This window comes from Cyprinodon variegatus, unplaced genomic scaffold (genome assembly GCF_000732505.1).
Source record: "Cyprinodon variegatus isolate N-32 unplaced genomic scaffold, C_variegatus-1.0 Scaffold217, whole genome shotgun sequence".
In the NCBI taxonomy this organism is placed as follows: domain Eukaryota; kingdom Metazoa; phylum Chordata; class Actinopteri; order Cyprinodontiformes; family Cyprinodontidae; genus Cyprinodon; species Cyprinodon variegatus.
The window spans coordinates 1,094,388-1,111,678 of NW_015150670.1; the positions used below are offsets into that span (position 1 = coordinate 1,094,388).

At 39.4% G+C, this 17,291-nt stretch overlaps 2 protein-coding genes across 4 annotated transcripts in view; one reads left to right on the plus strand and one right to left on the minus strand.

Annotated features, from left to right (window-relative positions):
* The window catches only part of gba (glucosidase, beta, acid), a 10,790-nt gene extending 1,467 nt beyond the window's left edge, over positions 1-9,323 (plus strand). For both annotated transcript variants that reach the window (XM_015380573.1, XM_015380572.1), the window contains exons 5-12: positions 646-779; positions 857-1,029; positions 1,124-1,213; positions 1,300-1,447; positions 5,108-5,332; positions 6,955-7,118; positions 7,204-7,320; positions 7,399-9,323. In XM_015380573.1, the coding sequence (XP_015236059.1) occupies positions 646-779; positions 857-1,029; positions 1,124-1,213; positions 1,300-1,447; positions 5,108-5,332; positions 6,955-7,118; positions 7,204-7,320; positions 7,399-7,504 (1,157 nt within the window). In that variant the 3' untranslated portion in view covers positions 7,505-9,323. The remainder of the gene's footprint in view (positions 1-645; positions 780-856; positions 1,030-1,123; positions 1,214-1,299; positions 1,448-5,107; positions 5,333-6,954; positions 7,119-7,203; positions 7,321-7,398) is intronic.
* Positions 9,324-9,632: 309 nt separating this feature from the next.
* Positions 9,633-17,291, minus strand: part of rnf115 (ring finger protein 115) — a 12,493-nt gene continuing 4,834 nt past the window's right edge. Inside the window, exons 2-9 of one of the 2 annotated variants that reach the window (XM_015380575.1) lie at positions 17,017-17,075; positions 16,773-16,827; positions 16,313-16,596; positions 15,106-15,174; positions 14,954-15,026; positions 14,767-14,860; positions 12,435-12,550; positions 9,633-10,658 (exon numbers count right to left, since the gene is read on the minus strand). In XM_015380575.1, the coding sequence (XP_015236061.1) occupies positions 10,539-10,658; positions 12,435-12,550; positions 14,767-14,860; positions 14,954-15,026; positions 15,106-15,174; positions 16,313-16,596; positions 16,773-16,827; positions 17,017-17,075 (870 nt within the window). In that variant the 3' untranslated portion in view covers positions 9,633-10,538. Of the gene's footprint in view, positions 10,659-12,434; positions 12,551-14,766; positions 14,861-14,953; positions 15,027-15,105; positions 15,190-16,312; positions 16,597-16,772; positions 16,828-17,016; positions 17,076-17,291 lie in introns of both variants that reach the window. The other variant, XM_015380574.1, reaches the window with a different exon arrangement.

The following is a 17,291-nucleotide window of genomic DNA, read 5'->3' on the forward strand; positions in this document are numbered from 1 at the left end:
ATATATATACACATACACACACATATATATATGTGTATATATACATATATACACATGTATCTCATCATGTCAGCAGCACACAGGATTAAATGACTGCAAAATATAATCCTTAGTGTTATTAAAGGTCTGTTTCACAGTGAAGAGATAAAGGTTTTGAAATAAAGTAAGTCAGGCATGTCAGTGAAACTGATGTAATCAGAGCGCAGCAGCGCTGCTGTCACAGTTGGAGGAGAAAATCACCAGATACTGCACACCTGCAGGGTTTAAAGTGTGGCAACATCTGAGTAAGGAATCAATATATTCTCCAAATCATTTATTTGACAGAAACACCTTATGCTAATAAACAGAGCTTCAAGCTCTTTTTTTATTTTTATTTTTTTATTGCTGATTTGATTTTTACGACCACAAATGCAGTTGAAATAAGAAGGGAGGCTCCTTCTGTGATTGACCCATTCAGAATATAACCAGCTCCATGTTGATATCATTTTGCAAACGGCTACAGTGCATGGAATGTGACACAACAAACGGAAATTATTCAACAAAAGAAGCAAATTGACATTATAAATCCATCAGCAATATCAAAATGCCAAGCTGGTTATAAACAACTGAAGAGCCTGAACAGTTTGTTTCTCTGCCTTGTACCAGGTATCGGCTATAGCGTTGTGCGTGTCCCCATGGCCAGCTGTGACTTCTCCACTCGTCTGTACACATACGCTGACTCACCTTCGGACTATGAACTGAAAAACTTTGCTTTAGCCCCTGAGGACGTGAACATGAAGGTCTCTGTCTTTATAATGGCACAGAAACATGTTCATCTCTTTTGTGTCTTCATCTCCATCCTCCTCTTTGTTTTTAGATCCCTCTGCTGCTGCGTGCCCAGGCATTGTCTCCTCGCCCCCTTTCCCTGCTGGGCAGTGCTTGGAGCGCCCCCGCCTGGATGAAAACTAATGGTGAACTAATAGGAAAGGGTTCCCTGAAGGGCCAGCCGGGAGGCAAGGAGCATAAAACATGGGCTCAGTACTATGTCAGGTCATTTGTGGTTCATTTACTTTGAATTGTCACCCATCAGACATGCCTGATACTATAGAGATATACTCTGATGTGCTTTAACTCTCCCTCACAGGTTCCTTGAGGAATATGCCAAGTATAACCTAACCTTCTGGGCACTGACTACAGGAAATGAGCCCTCTGCAGGACAAATGGCAAACTACAGGTCTTTGATTTAATTTTTAACACTATGCAGCATCCTTTAGGATTTAAAATGCAGAAAGTCACATTAGAGTCTATTTGTGGTTACAGCTTCCAGGCTCTTGGCTTTACTCCTGAGGAGCAGAGGGACTGGGTGGCTCTGGACTTGGGCCCGGCACTGCAGTCCTCATCACACCAACATACACACATCCTGATACTGGATGACAACCGCCTGCTGCTGCCCCACTGGGCTAAAGTGGTGAGTCCAAGGACAGACAGATGAAGCAGTAGGGAAAGTCCTTTACTAACTTAATTTAACCTACATGGATGCAGATGGGATCAGAAATCACAAACTGCAGTGTTTTATGAAACAATCAGTGGATCAAACATTCATAAAGGGAATAAAATTAGAATACTGTTCCAAGAGGAATCTGATTAAGAATTGGAAGTTCAGCTGCTCATGTGGCTGCAGTGAAATACACTCAACACTAATATATATACAACACTTTTGGTTTTACTCCCATATTTTATGAGACAAACTCAAATATCTAAAACTTTTCCCCTCATACATTATAAAACCATTTCCCTCAAATATCTAGTCTAAATCTGTGATAGTGAGCACTTTGCTGAAAGAATCCATCCCATCTCACAGGTGTGCCATTTCAAGGTGCTCATTAGACACCATGATTTGTGCACAGGTGTGCTTTAGACTGCCCACAATAAAAGGCCAATCTGAAAGGTGGTTTTATGACACAGCACAATGCCGCAGATGCCTCAAGGTTTGAAGGAGCGTGGAATTGGCATGCTGACAGCAGGAATGTCAACCTGAGCTGTTGCTCGTGTATTGAATGTTAATTTCTTTACCATAAGCCGTCTCCAAAGGCTTTTCAGAGAATTTGGCAGTACATCCAATCAGCCTCACAACCGCAGACTACGTGTAACCACACCAGCCCAGGGCCTGTTCACACCAGCCACTCCAACATGAAACAGTTTACAAACCAAAGAATTTCTGCACAAATTGTCAGAAACCCTCACAGGGAAGCTCATCTGATTGCTTGTCCCCCTCATCGGGGTCTCCACCTGACTCTGGGTTGTCGTCGTAACCAATTTGAGCGGGAAAATGTTCACATTCACTGGTGTCTGGCACGTTGGAGGGGTTTTCTTTACACAGATGAATCCTGGTTTACACTGAGATCCTGAGGCCCATTGTTGTGCCATACATCCAAGATCATCAGCTCATGTTTCAGCAGGATAATGCATGGTCACATGTTGCAAGGATCTGTACTCAGTTCTTGGAAGCCCAGTTCTTGCCTGGCCTGCATACTCAACAGACATGTCACCCATTAGGCATGTTTGGGATGCTCTGGTTCGGCATATATGACAGCGTTAATCAGTTCCTGCCAATATCCAGCAACTTCGCCAACCATTGAGGAGGAGTGGAGCAACATTCCACAGGCCACAACTGAGAACCGGATCAACTCTATCCGAGGGAGATGTGTTGTACTGCGTCAGGCAAATAGTGGTCACACCAGATACTGACTTGATACTGATCCCCACCAAAAATAGAGCATAACTGTACCTTTCTGTGGTCTTTCATTGTGAGCAGCCTAAGGCACAGCTGTTAATCATGGTGTCTAATATGGCACACCTGTGAGGTGGGATGGATTATCTCAGCAAAGGAGAAGTGCTCACTGTCACAGTTTTAGACCGGTTTGAGAACAATATTTGATGGAAATGGTGATATTGTGTATTTGGAAAATCTTTTAGATCTTTGACTTCATCTCATAAGAAATGGGAGCAAAACCAAAAATGTTTATATTTGTGTTGAGTGAAGAAGCTTTATTAAAATGACATATACTGGTCTACCTGAGCTCTGATGGACATATATCAAATATTTGTGGTTTTCTCTGATATTTAATTGGCCTTTGAAATCTGAGAAAGGATACTTAGAAGGTCTGATATCCACTCTATCCTTTGTTTATGTAAATCAGTTCAAGACATGTTCAACAATTGATCTGAGACGAGTTCAGCTAAAAATGGCACTTCAATGGGACTTCAATACAAAGTAATTGCAAACTAAGTAGATTTTATTCAAAATCTTAAATATGGGCTAATAGACCTGCCATAGAGATTTACTCTGGTAGATACATCTGAGATCTGGACCTAACAGAATGGGAATGCGCTATCCACAGCAGACTTATAGAAGATATGTAGCATCTTAGTGCAAACGGCAAGGTTTCCTAAGTCTGTTGTCCAGGTGAACACCAAGTTATTTATACTCTTCCTCCATCTTTTTCATTCTTCTCCCATGCTCACATTCAGGATCAAATGATTGTTTCCACACCATACCACAAAGCTGTTCACCAGCTCCCTGTACTCAGCTTCATGTCCATTTCTGATGCACCCAATGATTGCAGAGTCATCTGAGTATAACTGCAGATGACAGTAGTCTCTCTGGAACTGGACGTCAGACTTGTACAGAGTAAAAAGGAATGGAGAGAGTTCCATCTCCTGTGATGCTCCGAAGCTGCTAACTACCTGATTAGACAGCTGACCCTTCAGTCTAACAAACTGTGGTCTGTTTGTCAGGTCGTCTTTGATCCGGGCGATTGTTATTGCCTCCACCTGAGTCTTCTGCAGTTTTTGCTTAAAACGTTGTTATAAGTATAGAAAAGTGCAGCTGTGTGGGATAAATGACACTTAGGTGCAAAAAAATTTGAAAACTTTCTCCTTTTTCCCCACATAACACTTCCTTGAATTTTAACAGGGGTCTAAGCTCTTTCAGAGCCATCATTTGACCTTTGTTCAGGATAAAATAGAGCCAAGAATGACCTGCAGAGGAGAATTACAACATTAGATGCGAGTCTTTTGCATCATATGGATATAACTTAGCAACAACACTAGCTATTAGAAATGTGATGTTTGTTTCTTGTCTTCAGATTTTCATGTGAGGTAGATTTTTATTTTTAGGTTGTACCCTGCAGGTTTCCCTGCTCCACCTCAAGCAGAGAAGTTTAAATTCATCTTTTTCATCCTTAAAAAAAGTTTTGACTTTGGGATGTGTGGAACGATTCATGAGCTTGTCTCTACAGTTCCTCAACTAAAGAGCATAATAAATATATGACCAATGTTTCAAACAAAAATGAGGGGAAGACTTCAGTGAAGAAGGTAATGAAAGGAAGGAGACAAAGAAGAATGAAAGATTGGATTAAAGCCATAAACTGAGGTAGGTCAGGGGAAAGGATACTAGTAAGGGAGGGAGGATGGGTGGAAAAGGGGAAGTAGGGATGGAGATGGTCATAGAGAAAGATACAGCAAAGAAAAGAGGACAAAAACAAGAAAACGACAACAAACATGGGTGATTTATGGACAGAGACAAGCAAGGGATAAAATGGTGTTAGAGAAAAAGAAATACTTTTATTTCCTTTTCCATTTTTCTTTTCCATACTTTTCCAGACATGTAAAATAGTCAAATCTTTTAGAGCTGTTTATTTTTTCTGACATTGGAGCTCTGCTTTGCATGGGAGCTATCATTAAATCTTTATTTTATTTTGGGAATGTGATCAAATGGCGATGGATGTATTAAAGGATTAAAGAAAACGCACACATTAAGAATTAAAATTTTCTGCATCAAAGAATAACTTTTAGATTCTTTTGAGTTTTCATTGGCCTTCAAACACTGTTTTTCAGGCTCTTTTTTTTAAATAACCTGCTTTATAGAGTAATGACTTTGGATTCAGTCGGGAAGGTTGCCATTGCCCTGCATCTGAGTGCAGAGCACTAATATGGTTCAACCTTCACCCAAGGTCACATTTTAGTAGAAATTATAGTACCTGAAAGCTGGTTTAATGTATATAGATTAGTTTCACACAATTAATCTCCAGTTAAAGTACATTTTTATTTTTCTTGGCCCCTGCAGGTTCTCAGTGATGTTCATGCAGCACGATACATTCATGGCGTGGCAGTGCACTGGTACGCAGACGGTCTGGTCCCTGCAGAGATTAGCCTGGGAGCCACTAATCAACTCTACCCAGAGTACTATCTGTTTGGCACGGAGGCCTGCGCTGGCTGGACACCACTGAACCGAGGAGTGAAGCTGGGAAGCTGGGACAGGGCAGAACAGTACGCTCATGACATTATAGAGGTGAGCTGATCTCCCTGCATGCATGAGGGTTTGTACATGTTCAGTCAGATCCCCGGTTAGAGACGTCAGATTTGACAAGCTGCAAGTCGTCCCAGAGAGGCGAGTTCTCCCCCGCCACCCATGCTGCAGTGCAGGTTAAATGTTACACTCTGCTGCACACTATAGAAGAACTGCCTGCAGGGCTGCAGAGCAAGCTGGAACTGGTCTTCATCTTTCTTAACTTTCAAAGGGGGGAACTAGAATCCTTCCATTCTATTCATTTTGTTCTCACTTGGGTAGAAGACATCCTGGGTCAAGAGAAACTTGATACTCTTTGTGCCTCTCTGCTATACTATGTTGTCATGACACGTTTTTTTTTTTTTTTTGCTGGGATCTTATATGATGGATTAACACAAATTATAATTGTGAAGTGCAAGTGATATTTTGGCAGTGGTAGCGTTAGCTTAATCTGCACCTTTAAGTCCTTTGGCCATGTTTCCACTAGCTTTGCACAGAGCAAAATGGAAATGTTTGCCCATTCATCTTTAAGAGAACTGAAGCTCAGTCAGAATAGACGGAGTAAATCTCTGAACTCCAGTTTTGTAGCTCTGGCTGACTGTTAGTCATTGTGGTGCTGATAGAGGAATCCCCACCCCAGTCTCAAGCCCTCTGCAGCCTCCAGCAGCTTTTCTTCTGGAATTGTCCTGTATTTAGCTTGAGGCTGGGCGATATGAGCCAAAAAGTAATCGCTCTAAATTGTATGGCAATGCACAATATTTTCATAAAATAATTCTAAAGATGCACCCCTGATTCAAAACTTTGTTCCTAATGTTGCACAAGCACATTTTCTAACAAATTGATTTAGATAAACAAAAGATAAATGTCCTAATAACCTACAGGTATTCAGAAAAGTACAATCAAATTGCAATCTTGACCATTCCAATATAAGGTATTATCTTCTATCTTGTTCCATATTTGCTATATTTTTAAATGTCTATCTATTACACAGCACTACAATGAGCTTATCTGTAGATTAGCCGTGTCCCCTATATATGCTATGTTTGTAAACTACATATGAGAACTTCTTATGGCTTTACTTGATAAAATATATATATTTTCTTGCCTCTCTACATGAAGTTGAAAATTGCAAAACAGACAAGTATTGATTTGTCCCAACAGAACTGTGGATTCCTGCATCTCTTCCTGTTACTGCAGTCCTCCAAACAGCCATTCTACCTGCACTGTTTTTAACTTTGTGTTTTTCCTATTGTCTTATATAACAGGATGATGGATAGAGTAACATGGAGATGTCAAAAGCTTTTGATATTTTCTTAATCTGTTGCTTCTTTAAAATTGGCTAAAAGAGGAGTAAAAGCACCATCAACCATTTCAGGTGTTCTTGTTGAATCTTAATTGCTGCATGTTTTTTTCTTCCATTTTATGGTTTAACTAATATTCTGTTGGTTTATCATATAAAATCCCAGTAAAATATTTTGCGGTTTGAGCTTTAGAACTTCAAACTGCAAAAGATTTTAGTGATGAGACACTAGATGTTCAGTTAATAGATCCACTTAATAAAACCACCATCTTACTCAGGAGTCTTAGTCTCTGTTTCTAAAGTGAGGGGTGGTTCTCTGCCTCAGGACTTAAATCACTACGTTGTTGGCTGGACTGACTGGAACTTGGCGTTGAACCCGACTGGTGGACCAAACTGGGTCAAGAACTTTGTAGACAGCCCCGTCATTGTGGATGCTGAGCGGGACGTCTTTTACAAGCAGCCAACTTTCTACAGCATGGCCCACTTTAGGTGATCAGATTTTTTTTTTTTTTTGTTTACTTTAAATTAAACGTGTTTTTGACTTTTTTTTGTACAATGAAATCTTTATGTACAGTACGTTCCTGTGGGAGGGATCACAGAGGGTGGGGGTGGCTGCTAGCATGAAGACACAGCTGGAGTTCTCCGCCTTCATCAGACCAGACGGCTCTGTGGTGCTGATCGTTCTCAACAGGTACTAATAAAGAACCCAGATCTATTAGCTGCTGTTTTTAAGGTTAATACTTATCCCGCTTTGTGTTTCTGTGTTCAGGTCGTCTTCTACCATCTCGTTTGAGGTCTGGGATCCTGCTGTGGGTTACATTCCCTGCACTGCTCCAGCCCACTCACTGCTCACCGTTGCTTGGAAAACGCACTGAGATTTAACAATATTTACACTCCCAACATTTCTCTAATCACTGGTTTCACAATCATTTCTAAATCACATTACACTTCCAGCTTCTCATTACCCAGACTGATACTTTTCATTAGTTTGCAGCTCTTTAAGTCTACCTTTTTGGCCAGAAACGATATTCTTAAGTGGATACATTTAATACCTTATGTTCTATTTTTACCAAGTGACCATCCCTGTACCATCCCAAGCAATTTTCACATAGGGAGTAAAAAAAACAGCAGCCAACACAGATGGAGCAGGAGTAAAATGTGGGTCCATTAAGGGTCCTATATGCATTCCACACCTGAGGCTTAACTGGTTTTGCTCATAGAAGTGAAACCCATATATGCAACCCCATGGATACGAATATAGGCTAGGACCTTGACTGTTTAATCGCTTTGGAGTCTTTCAACATTCTATGCCTGCTGTTGGTCGATTAGTTGGGGTTTAAAATGATCAGTTTCAAATTCAAAAGTGGGCTTATCAGTCCGTTATAGATCTACAAACAACTGTGCAGTCTAGCTAAAAGCTTTACACCCACAGCGGACACCGTTCTCATTTATCTGATAGGTTAAGGTTTGTTAAAGGTATAGTGGAGGATGTTCTTTTTCCGGATGGATCGTCAAAATAAGCATTTGAATTGTCAATCATTCTGGTGATACGTTTACATAAGGCCGTCCTACGTGCTCATCCCCATTTTCACTTAACGTTGGTGAGTATGACGTGGGAAGATTGCAAATCTTTTATTGGGGGAAAATAAGCTTTTATGAGCGATGCAAACAGCAACTTTCAAACAGCGCATGCACAAGGGGAAATGGTCTCGTGCACGCTTTCACACGTGTTTAATGAGCATTTCTTTTCGGGAGCGGGTACAGAATTGTGCATGTGCAAGTGGAGAGGGCGGGTCCTTTCAAATATTCGTGAAAATCCTCCACTATACCTTTAAGTTGGGTTTCAGCCTAAATGAGCTTTGTCCTTTGATGCTTAAAACCAAAGAAAGTCCTTGGCCGCTTACAAAACAAGCCTTCCCAACCCCGGAAAATGTTGTATTACTACCTCTGAAAAGCAGATGAGTATAGGGGAAAAAATTAAGTATTAAGATCCTCTGCACTGATATGCTATTTTATTTTGCAGACTATTTCACAGCAAATGCGAGGGTATGAAACAATAACAGTAGCTCAACTGGCATGTAGCCTTCATCCGTCCCTACATTTCACACCCGTTTGGTTTATCTGCTGGTGATTGGAAAGGAAGCAGACCCAATACCAGCTTCTGATTTAACATTTAGATGGTTTTTTTTCCCCCTTATTATTTAAAAATCTTATTTCAGTTTAGTTTATGTGATATTTTCAACAATTCAAATCCATAACAACTGGAAGTGATTTATTCATCAGATTAACTTGAACTGAATCACCACTGGAGCTTTGACGCTACTGAAGGACTGATTTTTTTTCTTTAATGAACAGAGCTTGTAAAAGCCTCTCTGTAGTATTAAAATGATCAAGTTTTATTGTAAATAAAGCGCATTTTTTCAAAATCTTCATCAACTATTAAATGCACTGTTAACAAGCAACATTTTTTGTCAATTTATTGATACATCATAAACATTTTATCATATTTATAATATACAGTTTTGATAAACCATTTATTTCACATTTGTGTCGCCTTTCTCAATGTCTTTTTCTTTGCAAACCTTAAGTAGGACTAGAATTATTTACATCGACATAAATGATAAAAATGTAAATCAAAACAAGTCTGTCATGAACAGAGGTCTAAAATGAGGGATGTAATTTGTATATAATATATACACCATGAAGTTTGACATCTAAAGCATCAGAGGGTCAAACACTGAAAATGTTCATTTCCTTAATGCAAAGTTTCAGACTGAGAGAATTTAGGACAGCTTAAAAAAATGCTTCCTTTTGTCTGAAGATAACAGCTCCGGTTTATGACCCTTTAATTGGATTCCTGTTAACTCCACATCCGCTGGATTTAAAAGATAAACATCTTCCTGTAAAATAAAGAACTGGCATGTTGTTTAATATCCCTTATGCTTCAGCAAAGACCATAAATCACACAAATCAACATAAATAGCTCAATTTCTAGAACTGTTCTTGAATTTGTAACCGATTAGTTTTTCACAAATCTTCATCATTTTGGAAGTCATGGCATTTGTTTTGTGCTCTTTAAAATGTTTGTCCTGGACTCATGAATTAAAAAAAAGACAGTTTCTTCTTACGTAATTAATCTCGAGGTCTTCCTATAATTTTTTTTCCTATTCATCAAGTCATGAAGCAGACAATCAGCTCCTCCGACAGTCTTCTGGCTGGTGTGAGCCTCGTTAAAACCCACCACCCTGGAGTTATTCAAAGCAGTGTTTTTAGCAGCTAGTGTTTCCTTTGCATAATTCAGATGGTGGTGAGGGGGGGGGGCACATAAAGCTGTTCCTGCTGGACCCTGAGCTGTCCGGGGTGCTGAAGGAACCAGCATCACAAAAAATGTGCCAAACTCATGTATTTTTTTTTCTATATCATACTTGTCTTCTAACTAAATATCAGTTCATTACAATTTTATTAGAACATCTACAAGATTTCACGAATCCTAAAATTGTGCACTTTTGCGGTCTGCATGGAGCAGTAGCATTACAGGGCATAGTGGCTGCGTTTTGCTCGTCTCGGAAAAAGTTTGTCTTCTTTTTTTACCCAGCGGAGTGTTGCAGCAATGTATAGGAAGAAAAGTTTGCTGTTTGGGAAGAAAAACAAAATAATACAGGGCAAAAGTAGAGTCAATCTAGGCTGGTCTATCGGACAAATAATAGCTTTAGCAAACCACAACAAATTAAGACGTCTTAAAGAGGGTACATGACTGAAGAAGAAGGCATTAAAAATAGAAAATAAATATACAAAGAGACTCAAATTATCCAGAAGGGAACAGAGAGAAAATGTGGAAAATGAGTAGCAAGTTTTTTTTTGTTGTTGGATGTAGTTGACGGAAAGCAGAGAATGAGATAACTGGGTGTCTCAAAAGGACCATCTCTCCTGTGTGCGGGGGTCCGTAGAGAGCGAGGGGGACTCTGATGAGGGCTGACTGCTGCTGTCTTCTCCGTTCAAACTCATCCGACACACTGGACACGTGTCATGCTGCAGCATCATGGGGAAAAAAATAGGTACATGTCAGCTTACTGCAGTTGGTCTAAAAAAACAACAAAAAAACAATCAGATATAGAAAGTCATCAAAACGCTTCTTTTTGTGATGTGCTTTCGATTCCAAATCTCAAACAATGAAAACAGCAACAAAAATAAAAACATGAGTTTAGAATGAATCTAAATCCTATTAAAAATCTCATCGCCCTGGATCTCAATCAGAGAACAACTGATAACAGATACATCTTAGGAAGTAACATAGGAGTTTGACACATTGCAAACATTATAATTCTCTTATTCTATAAATCAGACTGAAAATGATAAACAACTCCAAAAGTATGCAGTCGTTTACAAAATCCACACTTTGTGGAACCACCTTTAGTCACTCAGCTTTGAATATCTAAATCTAGCAATAATTATATTTTGACCAGGTCATTCTAACTAATTTTCTATTAACCAATTCATTTAGTTTAAATCATTGGCTACCTCTAACAAAGTTTCTTCACTAATTTACTTGTATTTAACTCCATTATAATTATAGAAGCTTTATCTGGTCTGGTCCTGTTTGGCTGAGATACATCATCCTAGAGAGAAATATCAGCTGGGCTGCTAACATCAATAACATCATTTATAGAAGATAGCGTGGGTTCCATTTTTTCAGTGCTTAGTCCTGTTTATCTTCTAGACATTGCTGTGGGCTCAAGTTTTATGGCGGCTCAGAGCTCATCTACCTAACTGTTTTTTCCTAGACAGCGACACCTCTGGAGCTAGTTTAGCATAAGCTTTTCTAACATGGAAAGTTTCTAATGGATCTATGCTCCTCTTGTATGCCTGCTCCCTTTTTAGCAGAACAGAACTCCCTTTTTAACAGAAAGGAACCTCCAGCAGAAGCTATTAAGAAAAAGGCCGCTCACAATAATCCTGGTTCTTCTGGAGTTTTCTTTCTGTTAAATGGGAGTTTCTTCTCTTTACTGTTGCTACATGCATGCTTTGTGTGAGGGACTGCTGAAGACTCAAGGACAGAATATAAGAAAATGTCTACTGTCGTAACTTGCTCATCTAGCAGGAGTGAATCCTGCTCAGGTAATGACTGATGCATTCAACTGGGTTTCCCTATGTAGAAAACTTTTTACCAATCTGTCTGTATGGTCTGATTGAATTGTGTTTGAAGTACTTTGAGATGAAATGTGTTGTTAATTGGTGCTATATAAATAAACTTAATTAATTTTCAGTCAACAGTGACCAGCTTCTAAGCTTGCATCATCAGATTTCATCATGTGAGATGTTGTGTTTAGGGTGCTTCTAATCAGATCCCCCACTACCACGTGTTTCCTGTGCCCTCTTTTAACTTGCAAATTTATATTCAATTTTAGTAAGGGGTATCAGAAAAAAAGGGGGCTGAAAATAAATGCAGGCCATAAAATTCAGATTTTATTTTGTAAAAACTTAAAGCCAGGTATATTTTTCTTCTCATAGGTAAAATCCTAATGAGGCCTGCGGTCATCACATGTCAAAAAGCTTAAGAGGTATCCATACTTTTTAAAGTTGCTGTAGATGCAGAGGGCCACTGCCTGCTGCAGCCTTATCAGACACTGATAAGGCTGCAGCAGTCACTGGAGTTTTTAGATACTCATCTTGCATGCCTGGAACCTGCTAGAAAAAATACTTTCTTGCTTTATTCTGGAGGGCTAGTTTAAATGAGCTTTAACGTCTGCATACTCTCCTATAAACAGCAAATGAATCATATGCCCGTTGTTCTGAATTGTGACTCACCATTTCCAGCCATGGTACTATACAGCCTGAGTGAAAGAAGTGGTTACAGGGTAGCTGTCTGACTGGTTCTCCCACTGCAAAGTCTTCTTTGCACACTGGGCATTCCATACAGCAGTCTGCAGGAGAGAACAGGAATATGTGTTCTCATTTTGGTATTAATAGCCCTTTTTACAGGTTGATTAAAAGATGTATGATTAGTAGAGTCTCACATGTGTGTTATTTAAATATACCTTATCTGTTTTATTCCCTTAACACTAAGAGTTTGAGCTGAGAATGGAGCTGTAAGATGATATTAAGTCACAAGCATAAGTATGTATTAATGAGTGCAAGGTAAACTCTCAAAAAACATCTAAGAGTATATAGGGATGCGAAACGAAAACCGGTTCCTGTTCAGAACCGGTTCCGTGTTCCAATTCCATGGCACCGTTTAGCAGCTCGCTTAACAATTCTCTTATCGATTTCAGGCAGCACCAGAGCCTAGCGCTGGGCAGCACGACTTACGTCACATTTTTTATGCAAGTATGACGTAACCAGGCGTAAGTCTAGAAAACAAAAGCGGCCAAAGCGTTCGAAAGATTGGCTTCATTTTAAGGAAGAGAAAGATGGCAACAAGGTGTTTTGCAATCATTGCAAAGTGGCAATTACATCGCTAGGAGGAAATACATCCAACATACAGAAACACCTGCACACAGGACATGGCATACATTTTAACGAATGCTGTGTTTTTGATGCTTCAGGACAGAAGCTAAAGTTTCGACCAGCATGGAAGGCAACTCTGGTGGTAAGAAGCTAGTTTTATATCAGTGGCTGTGCTTAATGTGGTTCCTAGTAAATCATATGCCATTTCTGGAAATAAACCAATTTCCTATCTCTCTTTGGGGTTATTAAACATGCTACAAAGTTGCTCCGCAGTTCAGGAAGCCAGAGAAAGGTGAAGCTTGTTTATTTAAATCAGGGGGAGATAAGTTTGTTTACCTAAATTGTACAGTAATGCTTTTTCATTAAACGGATGCCTTCTCCATTAAACTTAGACGACTGTGACGAGACGGGTAGCCTGGCTGGCAGCTCCCATTCACTGCCTTCTGTTTTCGCAGAGGCAGGCAGTAATAGAATGTCCCAGGCGAGGGTAGACAAATGTCACTGTGCACTCACCAAGTTCATTGTTTCACAGAATCGATAAGAGAATCGAATCGTTTCACAGAATCGATAAGAGAATTGGAATAGTGAATATCTTATCAATTCTCAAACCTAAGAGAGGATAAGTTTGGAATAAGGTCACCAAAATCTGTCACTGTGAGTGGCTTATGGGAGAAAGTGTTAATCTATTCCAGTTTAATGGATATTTGACCTTTTAGCCATAGTGACGAGGTTTAATCACATTTATTACATCAAAATACTAAAGCTTTAAAGCGATCTGATTTCTAGATTTCTCTACATATTTGGAACATTTTAAAAGGTCAATACAATTATATGATTTGCATTTATGGCAAATATTTATACTTAGGGCTACGCCATAAATTAATACTAATGTATATCATGATTGACACATAATATCAGCAGAAATACATTTGTCAATTTTACTGAAATTCAATCTAGAACCACGTGGTATTTTGAGGGATGTAGGCAGAGGAAAAGATTTAGCATTTTGACGTCTCACGGCTAAGCTAACGGACTGAGATAGTATGATTGACCTTTTATAATGGTTACACTTTACAAGGGTTACAATTTAAATTCAGGCTTTTATCCCTGGTTCTTATTTCAAATAGGTAAACAAAACACCAATATGCACCGATATCGACTGAGATGAAAGGCTGATATTGTGATACATTTTTCAGCCCAACTTGTTCTCTGATAAGACTTTAGATACAATAAACCCCCCACCACCCACTAGAGGTGACATAGCAGAACCACAACTGATCCGATTGTTAGTAAGTGTCATTTCTACATAAAACAGCACAAAACTCTGGAGAAACAAAATAAATATGAAACACCATTCTTTAATTTCATATTAAAATATTCATCTGAACCAATAAGATACTTAGAATTACAAATTTTAAACCTGTGTAGGAGCCTCCCTATAGACAATCATTCTGAACCCAAAGGATTATGTATACAAACAAACATCTACTTAAATACTTTTTAATCATAACTGAGGTCAGTGCATTGAATGCTCTTGTATGTGTGAATAACACTAAACAAGGACTGTGAATTAAAAGTTAACATTGCCATTACAAAGAGATTACATTTAGACAAACAAAACAGCTGTAGTTACTTTTAAGGTCAAGACAAACCTGGTGACAAACTAAGCTGAAAGGCAGGAAATATGACTGACCTGCTTGTTCCTGAGTGATGCTGACAGTCGGGAGGGAAGAAATCTTCTCTTTCTCTGCTGGAGGTGGGCCGGTGTTCTCTAGTTGACCTAGTAACTACACACACACACGGATAAATTCAATGGTAAAATAAAGATGAAAAAAAAAAAACAAAACAAAAAAACAAGGGTTGTAAGAAATAAAGTTCACCTGTGTTATGACAGCATCTAACCCTCCCTGCCCCCATGCATAATCTCCTGGGTTAGAGTGCAGCATCCCTGTCCTGAAAGAGACAGAACAGCCCAGCTGGAGATAAGAAATTTAAAAATGATGTTTCTTCTGTAACGCTGCTGAGGTCCTACCATGACAGAGGAGGTGAGCCAGGAACTCCAGAGTTGGCAAAGAGTCCAGCTAGAAACTGCTGTACGATCCTGTCAGAGAGAGAACTAAACTGAAGTTAGAAGCTTACAGAAGGCCTGTCATAGGTGGTCCATTCTCTTTTTTGCACTTCGGCTGCTTTTTCACTTTTTTATAATTTGATACTCAACATCTTAGAGAAATTATCTCACCGATGAATCACTCTAGCCAGGAATACACAATATACTGCATATTTATGATGATCATCAACATGGAATCTGCATATTGTCAAGGACTGCTTGAATGACACTAAGCTAGGTATTTATGTACCATGTGTTCAGGTTCTAGGTGCCTGAAATATAAATGCTGGCACTTGCGTAATGCAGCAGCAGAAAATGTTTTAGAAGGTAAAAAAAAAAAAGCGGTGATAGTTTTTAAAATCATTTAGAAGCAACAAACTTGACTGGAAGCTAATTTAATTTGAAATCTTGCTGAAACAGAAATAATTATTTATATTTTAAAGTTAGAATCTAGATAGACTGCTCATAATCTGGAGCCTTTGTTATGAAGTCATGTCGAGAAAAAAAAAAATCACTGTTAAAATGTTTATTTGCAAATCTTATCGTTAATGCAACATTTTGACAACATTATTGCAGGTGACTCTGATATCATGCAGCTTCATTTCAGGCTTAAAATGTTTACACACAGCTTACTGAAAATAAAAAGATGTGAGGAGAGTTTTGCTTGTGAGCGTTTTTAGTTGAAGGGCCTGAATTGGCAGATGGGATGGGATATTATAACACAAGAGGGGGGCTACAATCCAAAAATAAAATCTCGTTACAGGTTTGCCATGTGCTGTATTCTTCTTTTTCAACTGACCAACTGATTTATGGCATTTTGCAGCAAATTATATTAGAGCTGATATGCTACTGACAATCTGCATGTTGGCTTTTTGCAGTGAATATCAGCTTGTATTTAGTCAAAAGTCAGTGTACATACATCAGAATGAACTGCTGGGCTGCACCACAAACATCAACAAGTTGCAGCAAATCACTCTCTAGCTGTGAGCAACTCCAGCGACTGTGGTAAAGCTGAAACATGTCTCAGCTGCTGTTTGTTGGAAACGAGGGTTAGAAGCAACTTACTGTCATTATCACTGAAAGCATGGAGGAGTGAGGACGACAACTGAGCCGAGCTGTAGACACAACTTACCCTTCCACAGCTGGGGAGCGATCAGGCCGACTGCTGCCTCTGGACCTGTATCTCCTCTGGCTGTTTAAACGAGGGGGACGCCCTTGTCCCCAGTTGTCCCCAGATCCTAGCAGGCCCCCCATGGATCCTCCTAGGCCTGTCGGGACAGATCCCCCAATCGATCCACCTCCCAACCCCCCCAGATCACCAAAGCCCATCAGGCGTTCTCCGCGGATCCGATGGTCAGAGTCGGGACTGTCTCTGTCTGTGGTAAACGGTCGCTCCAGCAACAAGAGATGCCATAGCTAAAGACAAAAAAACGGAAGTTAGTGTGAGTAGTAATACGTAGAAAGAATTGTTAAAGGAAAAAAAAAAAAGGTCAATGGGTGAGAGGGGAAGAAGAAATTGAAGCAACATCATTGATATTATATCGTTTATATTCCTTCAACTACTCCCAGAAAGCCTTGGAACAAATTCATACCTCTGCAAACTGTGTGGCTGTGTCATCTATCCCATTAGCGCCACCCTCTAGGAGACTGAGGGAAACAGCGCACAAGGGGACAAAAGACACATTAGATACATATCCTGAAGCTTAGATTAATGTGAATTCTTAGCGCCATTCTGGAACGTGAGGACCAACTTCAACGGTACAACTCTATTTTTTTCCATCTAAAGTTCAATCACTTTAACATCAATATGAAATGTTAAATAAACAAATTTCATACCTGGAGTCATCTGTTACTTCCTCTATGAAACCTGAATCACATCTTGGACAGATGTATTCCTAGAAAGAGTCAAAAAGAGATCCAAATCACAAGTATCCATAAACAAGCACAGCTTAAAAAAAGGTAAATATCATGTAAATTTCACTATTTTTGTCTCTCGTCAATGAAAATGAAACTGATATAGAAAGCCATTTAAGACAGTGAAATATTTCAAGCCTTTTTTTTCTGGTACAGGTTCCCTGAGTTTCTCACTCTGAGTCGAAAGATTACACAAC